This window comes from Nanorana parkeri, unplaced genomic scaffold (assembly GCF_000935625.1).
Source record: "Nanorana parkeri isolate BGI_ZX_2015 unplaced genomic scaffold, ASM93562v1 scaffold936, whole genome shotgun sequence".
NCBI lineage: Eukaryota > Metazoa > Chordata > Amphibia > Anura > Dicroglossidae > Nanorana > Nanorana parkeri.
In genome coordinates this window covers 443,044-455,619 of record NW_017307204.1, presented here as the reverse complement: position 1 = coordinate 455,619, position 12,576 = coordinate 443,044, and the positions used below count along the sequence as shown (strand labels likewise).

The 12,576-nt window shown below is 45.5% G+C and overlaps 1 protein-coding gene across 1 annotated transcript in view; it reads right to left on the bottom strand.

The window, feature by feature from the left end:
* The window catches only part of ETF1 (eukaryotic translation termination factor 1), a 41,650-nt gene extending 31,370 nt beyond the window's left edge, over nucleotides 1-10,280 (bottom strand). Inside the window, exons 1-3 of the mRNA XM_018566320.1 lie at nucleotides 10,084-10,280; nucleotides 9,871-9,987; nucleotides 2,384-2,559 (exon numbers count right to left, since the gene is read on the bottom strand). Coding sequence (XP_018421822.1) covers nucleotides 2,384-2,559; nucleotides 9,871-9,956 — 262 coding nt within the window. The 5' untranslated portion in view covers nucleotides 9,957-9,987; nucleotides 10,084-10,280. The remainder of the gene's footprint in view (nucleotides 1-2,383; nucleotides 2,560-9,870; nucleotides 9,988-10,083) is intronic.
* Between the last annotated feature and the right edge of the window lie 2,296 nt (nucleotides 10,281-12,576).

The following is a 12,576-nucleotide window of genomic DNA, read 5'->3' as shown; positions in this document are numbered from 1 at the left end:
TAATTCGAGCAGTTATAAAGATTACATGGAAGCAGTTTTTTTTTGCCCAATAAAAACCAAGGAAATAAAAAAACACATGTTCAAATTTGTTACAGCAGTAGAAAACTGGCAGACAGAAAACCTGTCGCCAAGGCTCGGATCAAGGTGAATGGGCTCTCCACCCAGAGATCTTTTGTCCGATGTGCCTGAAGTGGGGAACACTGGTGTTCAGTCTAAAGTGGTAAGTGCAGAGATTCATGGCCAGGACAAATAAACCCTGGGCAGTGATGGGACAGTCGGGTGGCGCTGTGGACAGGTAATAGCTCATCTATGTTTCCTGCCCTGAAGCTTCTTCCATGGCTTCCACGTTGTGAAAAAAATGTAAAAAAAATATCAAAGGAATCCTAGGTATTCTGGTGGCTCCGGAGCAGCCTTGCCATCATTGGTACGCAGGGATTGTGCGTCTATTCATGGACATCTCCTGGAGACTGCCTCTTAGGCCAAACATTTTCTCTCAGGATTTAGTCTTCCACCCTGCTTTTCCAGCTGGCTTTCAAAGGCCACGCCATTAAAGGACAGGGGGCAGTCAGATTCTACCAGTCCTACTTTGTTTAAGGCATGTTAAAAGCCTACACCTGAGAAGATAAACCATGGTACCTGAAGTCAACATTTCATGGTGCAAGTCCCTTTTTATCTTAGCATGCCTGGACTTTTGGCCTTCCTACAATGGGGTGTGACAACAGCTGGCTTAGTACTATCAAGGACCAAGTCTCAGCTTTGGCGGTCTTTTAGTGTCTGGTTTGTGCCTTCATCCAAGGGGTTACACATTTCTTCCCCAGTCAGATCTTCGATGCCCACATGCATTTTAAACCTAGTACTTTTGGTCTGGCAGAAACCTCCCTTTGAGAGTATATGAGAATTGCCCTTGTTGACTTTTTCCATGGAAAGTGGCCTTTTTGGTAGCCATATTTTGGCCTGAAGGGTTTTTGAATTGGCAGCTTTGTCTTGTAAGCTTCCCTTCCTGGTTTTACAAATGGAGAATGCGGTTCTTCAACTGAGACCTTCCTTATAGGGATGCACCGATACCGGTATTTTGATACCGATAATTTTTTTTCGGTACTCGCCGATACCAATTACGGAGTAACGGAAGTCCCATTCAGGAAGCCACCCGGCTTCCCGATTAACAAGAAAGTCCCCTCTTACCTTAGTATGTGCAGCCTGTCACCCCCGGGCCTCTCTAGTGAGAACGTGGCCTTCGCCCGGTACCCAGCCGGAGCCGTCTGGCCTGCCAATCAGGAAGCTGGGCGCCGTGTAATGACGTGATGCCCTGCTTTCCGATTGGCCAGCTCCATGCTCTGTCATGAGATGACGAGGGAGCATGAAGCCAGCTTCCCGGCCAATCAGAAATCAGGGCGTCGCGTCATTAGACGGTGCCCGGCTTCCTGATCGGACGGCTCCGGACGAAGGCCGCATTCTCGCAGGAGAGGCCCCAGGGGTGACAGGCTGCACATACTAAGGTAAGGCAACCTTACCTCACGAGGCCAGCTGCCTGATTGGCCAGCTTCCCGACCAATCAGGAAGCGCGTCATTACACGCTGCCCGGCTTCCTGATTGGCCGGGAAGTCGGCTCCATGCTCTCTCATCACATGTGACGAGAGAGCATGGAGCCGCCTCCCGGTCAATCGCGAAACCGGGCAGCGTGTAACGACGCGCTGCCCGGCTTCCTGATACCGGAAGTACTCGTGCTAGGCATCGGAGCATTTGGGCGAGTACGGAGTACTTGCCCAAATACTCGGAATCGGCACCGATATCGTACTAGTATCGGCATCGGTGCATCCCTACTTCCTTATTACTGAAGTTGGTTTTCACCTTAATGAGCTCATCCTCCCTTCACCACTAAATCCTCGTACAATCTCTTTTCATTGCTACCAAGGGCCAGAGAAAAGGTTAAGCGGCCATTACAGAGAGTTAACTGTTCAGGCCTATGCCATTAAGGATCAGTCTCAGCCCTTTCAAGTTACAGCCCATTGCACTAGAGCGATTAAGTCATCCTGGGGTTTTCCTCATTAGGCATCTGTTGTCAAGTCAGCAAGGCAGCCAACCTGGTCATCGTTGTGTACTTTTTCATTTTTATATAGTTAACATGGTTGCATCTTCAGAAGCATGTTTTGGCCGCAAAGTCTAAGAAGTTTTTCTACCCATTTAATGGAAGTCACAAATACGTTAACATTTCAGGACTTCATTACAAGTTACATTTCAGATTCAGAAAAGTATGGCCAGTATGCAGAACTCCCACTGGTTTAAGAAGGTAATTAAGGAAATATTTATAGTTTAGCATTTTCTTTATATATTTGTGGATGAGCGTTATTCCCAAAATGCTAAATCAAATTAAAAACACCCCCACCTTTGTTATAGAGTTTAAGCCTTTGTTGCACAGATGTAATTGCTCCCAGTACAGAAAGTCGGTTCACACGAGACTTGATGTTTGATGCTGTACCAAACTCATCCGCCAACATCTTCGCCACCCGTGAAATTTGGTCTTTTGGAGGAATGATCAAAGAGATCATGCTGGTGCCATTCCTATGGGTATAAAAATTATAGTAGTAAAACTCAACTTTTGCAAAAATGAATCCAGATCAAATAAATACACATTGCCCAACAAAGTATTTCTTTAAAGGTTTTTTCCCCAAGCACTTACAGCCACCCTGATTCTGAACAGCTGACTTACTTTCTACGTTCAGCTTCCTTGGACTTCCTGTCCAGTACAGGATGACAAGGCACCTCACAGTCTAAAACAGGATATCCGCCGGCACCTGTCAGAATACCCGATAACAGCAGGCAGCTCAGTTGCCAGTGTTCCATCAAAAGCTCCGACTTGGCACGTCACATCCGGTGACTGCCAGTAGGAGATGTACAGCAGATGGAGCTAGTGCACATGGGCAGAAAATCATTGTCTAACTGTTGCCACTGCTCCTGTGCGGCTAGTGGCTCATCGGATTCTAGAACCTAGTAAAAAAAAAAAAACTAATAAACTCATTTATCCTAGGTTATAGAAGCCAATAGCAGCGCAGACACAGTGGCAACTGTGGTTGTGTAAAGAATCTTGTGGCCGCGCAGGCGCTGAAACATAATATAACCTTTGACTAGGTTATAGAATCTGATGAGGCAATAGCCACTGCTCGGCTATCGGCTTCTATAACCTAGGACAAATATAACTGTAGCAGGTTATAGAAGGACAGCCGCGCGCAGGCCCTATGGCAATAGACAGTTCGACAAGGATTTCCTGGCCATGCGCACTAGCACCATCTGCTGTAGATCTCCTGACAGTCACTGAATGTGACATCACCAGTTGGAGAGGTCAACCAGTTGGAACTTTCGATAGAACACCGGCTCTGATCGTACAAATATTTTCCAGCCGGCTCCTTCAATCAGCTGATCGAGGAATGTTGGCTGAAAGGGAACCGACAGTAGGGCGGCAACAACTAATCAATTAAATAGAAAATATTGGATAATGGCAATCATTGGCAACTATTAGTTGCTTTACAATTAGTTGCCGCCGGTCTGCTCCTCCGTTTTCCCTGCTGGTGCTGGCTGCAGCGGTCTTTATCACTTTCAATTCCCGCTGCTCTCCCCGCCTGCATCGCCAGAGTTAGCGGGGACATAGAGCAGTGCAGTCGCACAAGCGGGGAGGAGAGACTGCTGTGCCTGCATTCACCCACTGCCCCCTTGGTTCTCCTCAGCCATGCCAAGTTCCTGCCTCTGCACCCCTCCCTCCCCCTACCCCCGTGGCTCCACTGCCACCCCATTCCTCTTCAGCATCTAGGAGGCTGGGAGCCATACCCAGCCTGCTATTAGATATTTTAAAATGCAATAGCAGGCTAGCTAGTGTACCTGCCAACTTCAATCAGCAGAGAACTCTCTCCTTCAGGCCCCTCTGCTGATTGACAGCAGGCAGTGGGCGGGTGCAATAGCCAGCCTGCTATTGCAATTTGAAATATCCAACAGCAGGCTGACTATTGCTCCCAGAAACAAAACAAAAACAAAAAAAACACAACTTAAAAGTTTTAAAAATAAATGTTTTTGGTGTGTTATTTTAAATAAAAAGGTTGGTTATTTTATTATATTGGCTTAGAGTTTTACAATTCACATTTTAAATCCATGAAAGAGATATATATTATACACACAGAAAAGAAAAATAACCACGTGCCCAGCGCCTGGAACTGCATGTCCCGGGCATTGGGCGATCGGAATCGCACATCCCTGCAATAGAACAAGGGACTAGGCACCACTCTTAATATAAAAAAAGAAAATGTGTATTGAGAGCGCTGCTACTATTGTAAGCAGATATAAAACTCACATTTGAGATGTCATCAGAAGCCCCGGAGGAGATCCAGTAGAGCCCCTGGGGAAGTACAGCCAGGCAGAGTCTGGTGGCGTAGGAAACTGAAAGCCTGTATGAACGTTAGCTGCGGTGGAGGGACAGCTGTGCGCCGCCAAGACTCAGCTGGCCAGGCTGAGTCGTTGCGGCCGAGGACACTATGTATCCAAACACTGTCAGCAGTCGTCTGTGTGTCAGATGGCTCGGGAGACAGAGCCGTGATGTAGTTGAGAACGTGCAATGGCTGAAACAGTGAGATGCTGGTGAGGCAGTTGGAAGCGGTGTGTACGGGGGTTGGTAGCTACGCGTTTCGAGGCGAAGCCTCTTTGTCAAGCTCGGGTTCTTATTTAGTTACCACAGGGTTCCTCTCCCTGTTTTTTTTATAGAGCTTGCACACTGTATCCTCTTTCTGTGAACCTTCCTCCAACAAGTTTGTATCCCTTGGTAGTGGGCATGTCCATTTGTTCTTGTTTTAGTTACCACTCTTACTATAGTCACGGTACAGGGAATATGATAAAACCAGCATAAGCTAGAATTTTAATTTTTTATAATTTGCAGCATATTACTGAACAGATGTGCAGATTCCCTCACAGCTATGTGTTCTAATAATAAAAAGATTTAACAGCACGTGGGTAGAAGGCTCGTCATCCACTGTCTGCATTTAACTGGTAACCGCTCACATCTGACTTTCTACTGGCTCATTTAACTTGTACTCTACTGTCTCATTTGAATGTAGACGCTTGCCAGACAGCAAAGTACAAAATTTATCCTGTGATATACACTATTAAAAAACAAACACCTTTCATTTGTAAAGTGCAATTCTCTTGAAAAATTTCAACATTGAAAGACACAGCAGCATTATCAGACATGTGGTTTATACTGCCACCTGTAGGAGGAAGATGGGACATTGATATACACTATTAAAAAACAAACACCTTTCATTTGTAAAGTGCAATTCTAACCCCAGGCACTATCAATGAGGGGCAACAACCTTGGCCCAAGCCCACGAGGGTAAAAAATGTAGCTTATTTTTGTATCACTCAGCTGTAGATCCTCAAATTTGAGAATCTACAGCTGAGCGATACACAAGATACATTTTGGTTAATGGCCAAATCTTAAAAATGCATTCAAGTACCTTAAGGGCTTTTTCACACCAAATGCAGACCCGATCTGCATGAGTTTCTGCACACGCAGTGCAGTTATACTGCGTTTGCCGTGTTATGCGTTCCAGGCCGTTTTTGGTTAAAAATGGGTTTCAGTGCGTTTGCATGCATTCCAGAGCAGGTAAAATAGGGCTTGCTGCAGTTTTCTACATGCTCCGGAACTGAACGCTGCACCCAAAATACCCCAAAATACCATTGGAATACATTGGACGCAGTTTTGATGCGGTCTGTAAGTGCTCTGCTCCAGGAACGCGCTTGGTGTGAACAAGGCCTTACACTCCAAACTCGCTCCCGTGATAAGACTAGCTAAATAGAAATTAGTAAACTAAACATGATTATTGTGCAGCACGGGAACAAGCTTGGGGAGGTGGCTACTTTACAACACAAACAAACTCCTATGGAGATACCCACAGACAACGCTAGCCAAACTGCATGAAATACATGGATGTCCAAAGAAAATTATTGGATTAAAAAAAAGGAAAATGGTCAATTATCTATTTTATTTTAAAATGTTTTACCAGCTGAAAACACCTATGGCTGGCAGCCACACATCACTAAACCACTGTACTCATGGGGTGTTTGGGTGCACGTCAGTCACGAAGGGGTTAATAGCCACAAGTATCCAAACCCACCAAATGCCTTCCCGGTTATTACCTTGGTAAAATAGCAGTGACATCATTGTGCTACACATAGCTAGTACAGAGGAGCAGAGCTGAGGGAGGGGCCTGGGAGGTCCATCCACTACAGCAGGGGTCTCAAACCTCCGGCCCTCCAGCTGTGGTGGAACTACAAATCCCATGAGGCATTGCAAGATTCTCACAGCCACAGACATGACCAGCTGGAGGTTTGAGACCCCTGCACTACAGTCTGCCTGCAGAAGACTAGCGGAGGGGGGGTTGAGAGATACAAGACCAGTCACCCTTCAGAGGGAGAGAGAGCAGACGTGACTGGTCTTTATTCCAGGAGGCTCCTGCACAAATGCAAAGTTTTACTCTACATTACAGCGCAGACCTGGAAAAAACAAAGCTCATCAAGGTTGAAGAAAGAACATACATGCCTGTTGAATATAGACAATATTTGCTTATTTGAGGTTGGCCTTTCCAAAAACCTGCTAAATTGCTTAAGGGCCAGTTCACCTGATTTTCAGGTCCTGATCAGGTGCGGATCTGCAGAAGCGGTGCTATGTGTTTTTGCGCGTTTTTGATGCGTTCCAGTTAAAAAAAACTGCTGGACTGGGGCTGTCAGTATGTTAGCTGCAGTGCGTTTGACGTTTCTGAACCGTTTCCTGACCGGACAACATGCGACATGCAGTATTTTTTTCTGTCGTAACCTGAACGGACTGTGCACGTGAGAACTGTAGCCCATAAGACACATAAGGATACATTGGGATGCATTTTTAGTGCAGGAGCGTACGGATCAGGTCAGCACAGAAAACGGACGTCGTGTGAACAGGCCCTTAAGATTCTTGTTGCAGGAAATCAGTCCATGATTTAAAACCAAAACCCCCAGCTGCATAAACTATGAACAGCAATTGATCAAGTTGTTATCATATTCCACAGAACAGCTGTTAGGATAAGAAGGCAGCAGATGAGAAACCGGTAAGATGGTTGTCCACTGCCTAATCTGTATATAGCATGGGGAAAGGGAGAATAACGATTATCCAGTACAAGACCAGCCATATGCTATATACATTTCAATAGCAGCCACTTCATACAGTGGGCACAACATCTTCCAAAATTCAATCCTCAACCTACAGATCAGGTTTTTCAAATGTTAATACATCTGCCAAGCGGTGTTAATGGGTCAGTGTAAAAGTAACTCACCATTACATCTGTAATCATGGGAAGACAAGGCACGCATGGGAAGGAGCTAGTTCTAGCTGGCAAAAAAAAAAAATCTGGATGTATTCCTAAATGCCCAGAGTATTACTGAATATTGAGTTCTCATAGGTATGTCATAGCTCGAGCCGACCTGTGACAATGAAACGGTCACACGTCGGCTCAATAGATCGGAAAGTGAGCGAACACATACATTCGCTCGCTCACTTCTCGATCATGTCCCTGCAGAGAGCCTTGACTGTCACTCATGGCTCCCTGCAGAGATCCCCCCCCCCCATCCGATGCTCCAGCACCGACTGGCGGATCGGACGGGGGAGGGTACAGCTGGCTCTGCCTCTAGATTGACAGCTGGCTCTGTAATGACGGGGATCCGTCCCAGCTGCGGCGGTCTCAGGGTGTGGGGGTTGCCCCACTGCAATGGCTAATTTTTCTACAACCTGGAGCTCTTCTTTCAAGTGATAATAAACTCAAGAGTTACATTTCAAAATTGCATTGAAGTACCTAAACTATTAACAATACCAGAGCCTTCTCTGTGTTACACTCAGCTGCAGATCCTGAAATCATATCTGAATTCATGCAGACATTGTCCTTCCTTCTGGAGGGTAGCTACTTTTGTTCCCCTTGGTCACTGTGTGTGTGTGTTGCAAAGTAGCCACCGCTCCAAGCTCACTCCTGTGATGGACTACAATCTCAATACAATTAAACTAAACATGAGATTGTAGCGCATCACCAGAGTGAGCTTGGAGCGGTGGCTTCTTTACAAGACAGGGACCATGGGGAACAAAAGTAGCCACCCTCCAGAAGGAAGGACAGTGTCAGCACCAATTCAGAGATGATTGGAGGATCTACAGTTGAGTGATATACAAATAAGCTACATGTTTATAGCTAAGGTACTCGAATGCACTGTTAAGTTTTAACTCCTGAGTTTAGTGTCACCAAGTCTCAAAGCTATATATGTTCTGTGTGAGATCTAAGGCGCTGCTGCTTTCGACTTCTAGTTTGGGGAGATTTGGCAAGACATTTGAGAACTTCACTTCTTTGCTGCCAAATGTTCTTGCAGGAGGTTCTAACAATTTTAAGTAAAGCTCTGCCTCTACAAAGATGGCCACCTCCACATAGAAAGTGAAGAACAAGTCAGTAATTGGGACATATCAGATAAAGATCACAGGCAAGAATATTGGCGACTAGTTCTTTACCCTTAGCCTGCCTTTTCTTGGGCACAGATTCCACAAATAAGTTCCTTCTTAGAGCACTCAACTTGTTTGACCTTCCAGAGCAAATGATCTCAATAAGGACAACAATGTTGGATCATTCAGCTCAGCCTTCAAAAGTATGGCTTTTCTACATTCAAGGAGACTGTCGTACCATATTGGTGCAACTGCACAACAATCTCTGCCTTAAAAAGGAGCCTGACTATCATTAGGGGCGATTCACCAGATCATACCATTTTGGTGGATTTTGGAGCTAGAAAATAACTGCCCACAGAGATCATTAAAGTGAAATAAACATCCAACTAGGGGTTATGGAAAACTATTGCGATTTCTCCATGCTGTCCTATCTATACAATACTTAGCAGAAAACAAGTAGTTACTCTATATGCACAGAATAGTACGTTTACATAATGGGGCTGATCCAAAGGATTTGAGAATGTTCACAAAATACATTTGTGTGAAGTTTCACTTCAATTATGTGTAGAAGAAATAAGTAAACAGGGAAAAGTTTTTCACATGATTCTTTACATCATTTGTGTGAAAATTCTCATCCTCGCTGGGTGAACATATATGCATGGAGTCTGATCTCAGTCATATTTCAAACATATGAGCAGCCATGTCATTTATCAAGCCACATGAAGGAAAACAATGCCAACTTCTACAAATGAAGCCTCATCCACAGTAGCCACATGCATGAATGTATGCAAAATCATGCGATTTAGCACACGTCATGCTTGCAGTGCCATTATTTGTTAATGGCAACCTGGGATTTGTCCAGCCTTGATAAAGATAATAATTAAAAAAAGAAAAAAAAATTGGATTTGTTGATCACAGTAACCATATACCCACATTTATCTTCCAACCTGGGACCATACATATGCTACCACAAGGTCCTCCTTGGTGATCCTAGATAAGAAAACCAGACTCCCTAAATGTTGGCCTAAGCCTACATTTTTACCACGGGCTTGATGATCACATAAACAAGCCTTTGCTAAACCAGACCCAACGATCGCGTGAGACTTTAAAAACAATTCGTGGATATCCTGCCATCCAGCAGCCTGCCCAGACACCAGAGGTTATAGGTCTAGTGGCCCATAGAGGAAAGCGTATGCTAACTGCTAACCCACCCCCACCCCCCAGGTACACGGCAGATGAGCAGTGTGGGTGAGGCATTGACCAGCGCAGTGGAGGTGGATAGGCAGCAGCGTGCTCGCCCTACTGCGGCCTTCTCTCCGTCTGCTCTTCCTACAATCTCCTCCACGTCTCCGCTTGTCCTTTGAGTCAGCGCTCCTCACACTCACCCTCTGGCCGCCTCCAAGCTCTTAATCAGCTTCTTGATTTTCCAAATCTCCACGTTCCTGTCTGCCGCACTCGGATCGTCCGCCATCTTCTCTCCTCCTCCTGTCTAAAGCCGAGAGCTGTACGACAGAAAAGCACACGGTTAGCGACAACGGTGCCGGCAAAGCCTCGTTCTAGCAAAGCCTTACCGCAACAGGCGGCCTCCTGACGCTCACCTGTCCCCCTTATCCTCGGCTCTCAGCTTGGAGCTCAACGTCCGCTTTCGATGGAGGCAACCCCAGCTCCCAGATGTGACGTAGAAACCGGCTTCTTTCTTCGCCGCGGCTGCTGGTGCATGTGTTGCAATCCAAGCTTGCTCACATGGGTCCATGAGCTCACTTCCTGCCGCCAGCACCTCACTCTTCCATTGGCCGCTTGGCTGGAAATAAGGCGAGCTTTCATTGGACATGGAAGCGGATCCGCCTCTGATGTCTCATGGAGTTATGGCGGCTTGGGGTGTGGGAAATGTAGTGTTCCCGAGGAACCTATCAGCCGCCGTGTTTGCACAGCACCACAAAGTTGCAGATGTGAACCCGGTTCTGAGGCTTTGTGCTGTTGTAGGGAGAGTGTCTCTGCTTAGTTTCACCATTGGGAGAAATCCGTTGACTGTATTAATGGAACTGACACATGGTACAGAAACACGAAGTAATGCGTGACTGAAAGACGAACGTGTACACATTTTTATAAACTTGTATAGAAATATATATCTATATGCATGTATGTAAAGCCTATCCCCCAGTAAAAAAAAAAAATACACTTACAGTAGGGCTACACATGCGCTGCAAGGGTTAAATGCTCTTTTTCGTCTACAGGTATGGTGCAGATGATGTCTACTTACCTGATCTCCCCTCAGCAGTCGGTACTCACCTATACTGCAGCACCTGGACTGTACCTTGTCCCATTATCATGTATAATGCAGGGCTATGGGCCCTGCATTAGATGTGATGATGATGTCGGCAGGTCTCCACTCGTCGGAGGGGGAAAGAGGCTGCGTGGATCAGGTAAGTAAAAGGCCGGTTAGGTTAAAGTGACACTAAACCCTAAAAGTGCATTCAAGTATATTAATTGTTAACAATACTGCACCTTATCTGTATCAGAAATCACTAGCACTCAAGAAGTCATTTTCAAATGGTAGACGTCCATTTAATCGGACATGACGTCACAAACGAAAGAACCAACGTTTCGGGGCCGCACAGGGTCCCTTCCTCAGGGTGATAATGTGACAACCCTGTGCGGCCCTGAAACGTTGGTTCTTTCGTTTGTGACGTCATCCGTGATTATCACTGCGAGCACCAGCATTACAATTTGGGCCGGGAACGCTGTAAGGAGTGCAGAGGGACTTTTTCTACGTTTATCTGTGTATCACTCGGCTGTAGCTGTAGATCCTCAAATAATCTCTGAATTGGTGCTGACACTTTCCTTCCCTCTGGAGGGTGGCTACTTTTGTTCCCCATGTGTTGTAAAATAGCCACCTCTCCAAGCCCACTACCGTTTACTAATGTGTATTTTAATTTATAGTCCATCACAGGAGTGAGCTTGGAGCGGTGACTACTTTACTTTACAATGCACAGGGACCATGGGGAACAAAAGTAGCCCCCCACCAGAAAGAAGGACAATGTCCGCATGAATTCAGAGATAATTTGAGGATCTACAGCCGAGTGATACACGTCTACAGTTTTGGTAATAGTTAAGGTACTTGAATGTATTTTACATAGTCATGGTGTCTGTTAGTTCAGTGCACACTATCACACAGCACAATGCACCACATGCTAGGTGTGCTGGTACAATGTGTTGCTTTTCATTCTGAATTGCACCCCAATGCACCCAATGGTGGGTGTGCGTGCGTAATGCAATGCAGTGAAAAAAAATATTGTTTACACACTCCCACTGGGATGTGTGTTGCGGTGCCATTAAGAATGAATGGCAATGCACCAGTGGACCTAGCGTGTGGGGCAATGCACTGTGCAATTGCATGGTATCCGTGCCTTTAGTCCAATTCTATAGTGCGAACTATCCCTTACAAATATCCTCTAGACAAGAAACGAGCATATAAGCATGGGGGTAGCCACACTGCAATGGGAGGATTGTTTTTTTTAAATGAAGAAAGGCTTTAAATAAATGTAAAATAAGCTTTGCTTTCAAATGATTGTATGTTGAATTGATATGGGGCTTGCAGTATTTGCATATTACTATTGATGAGGCAATCAACCAGAATTTTATGTGTGAGTTCTGCAAACTGTTACAAAAATTGCCCAAAGTGAATTGCATTGTAGGCAATGGGAGGCAAATTCTGACGATTGTGGCCTTTTGGGAGGCTGCTGGGCAAGTGTGAGAAGCTTGGCACTACTGTCAAGACCTTTGTCATTGCAAAAAAATGCAACAGGAGGAGAGCTTTTTCATATGGCTTTGAGGGTGCTATGGAAAATACACATATTAAATGACAGGTTTGGGGATGCCTTAAAGCTGTACATGGTGTTACGGAACAAGCACGGTTTTCAGGGACAGCCTCAGTGATAGTGTACTTTGGCAGTGTATTTTTGGCTATGGAACTAGTGTTTTTCTTTCTTATACAATTCGATTTTCTTACAGACAGCAGTATACCTTCTACTTTTGACTAATTTCATGTGTTTTCATCAGGTAGTACTAGGCCTGCTTTGATGGGCAGAAGT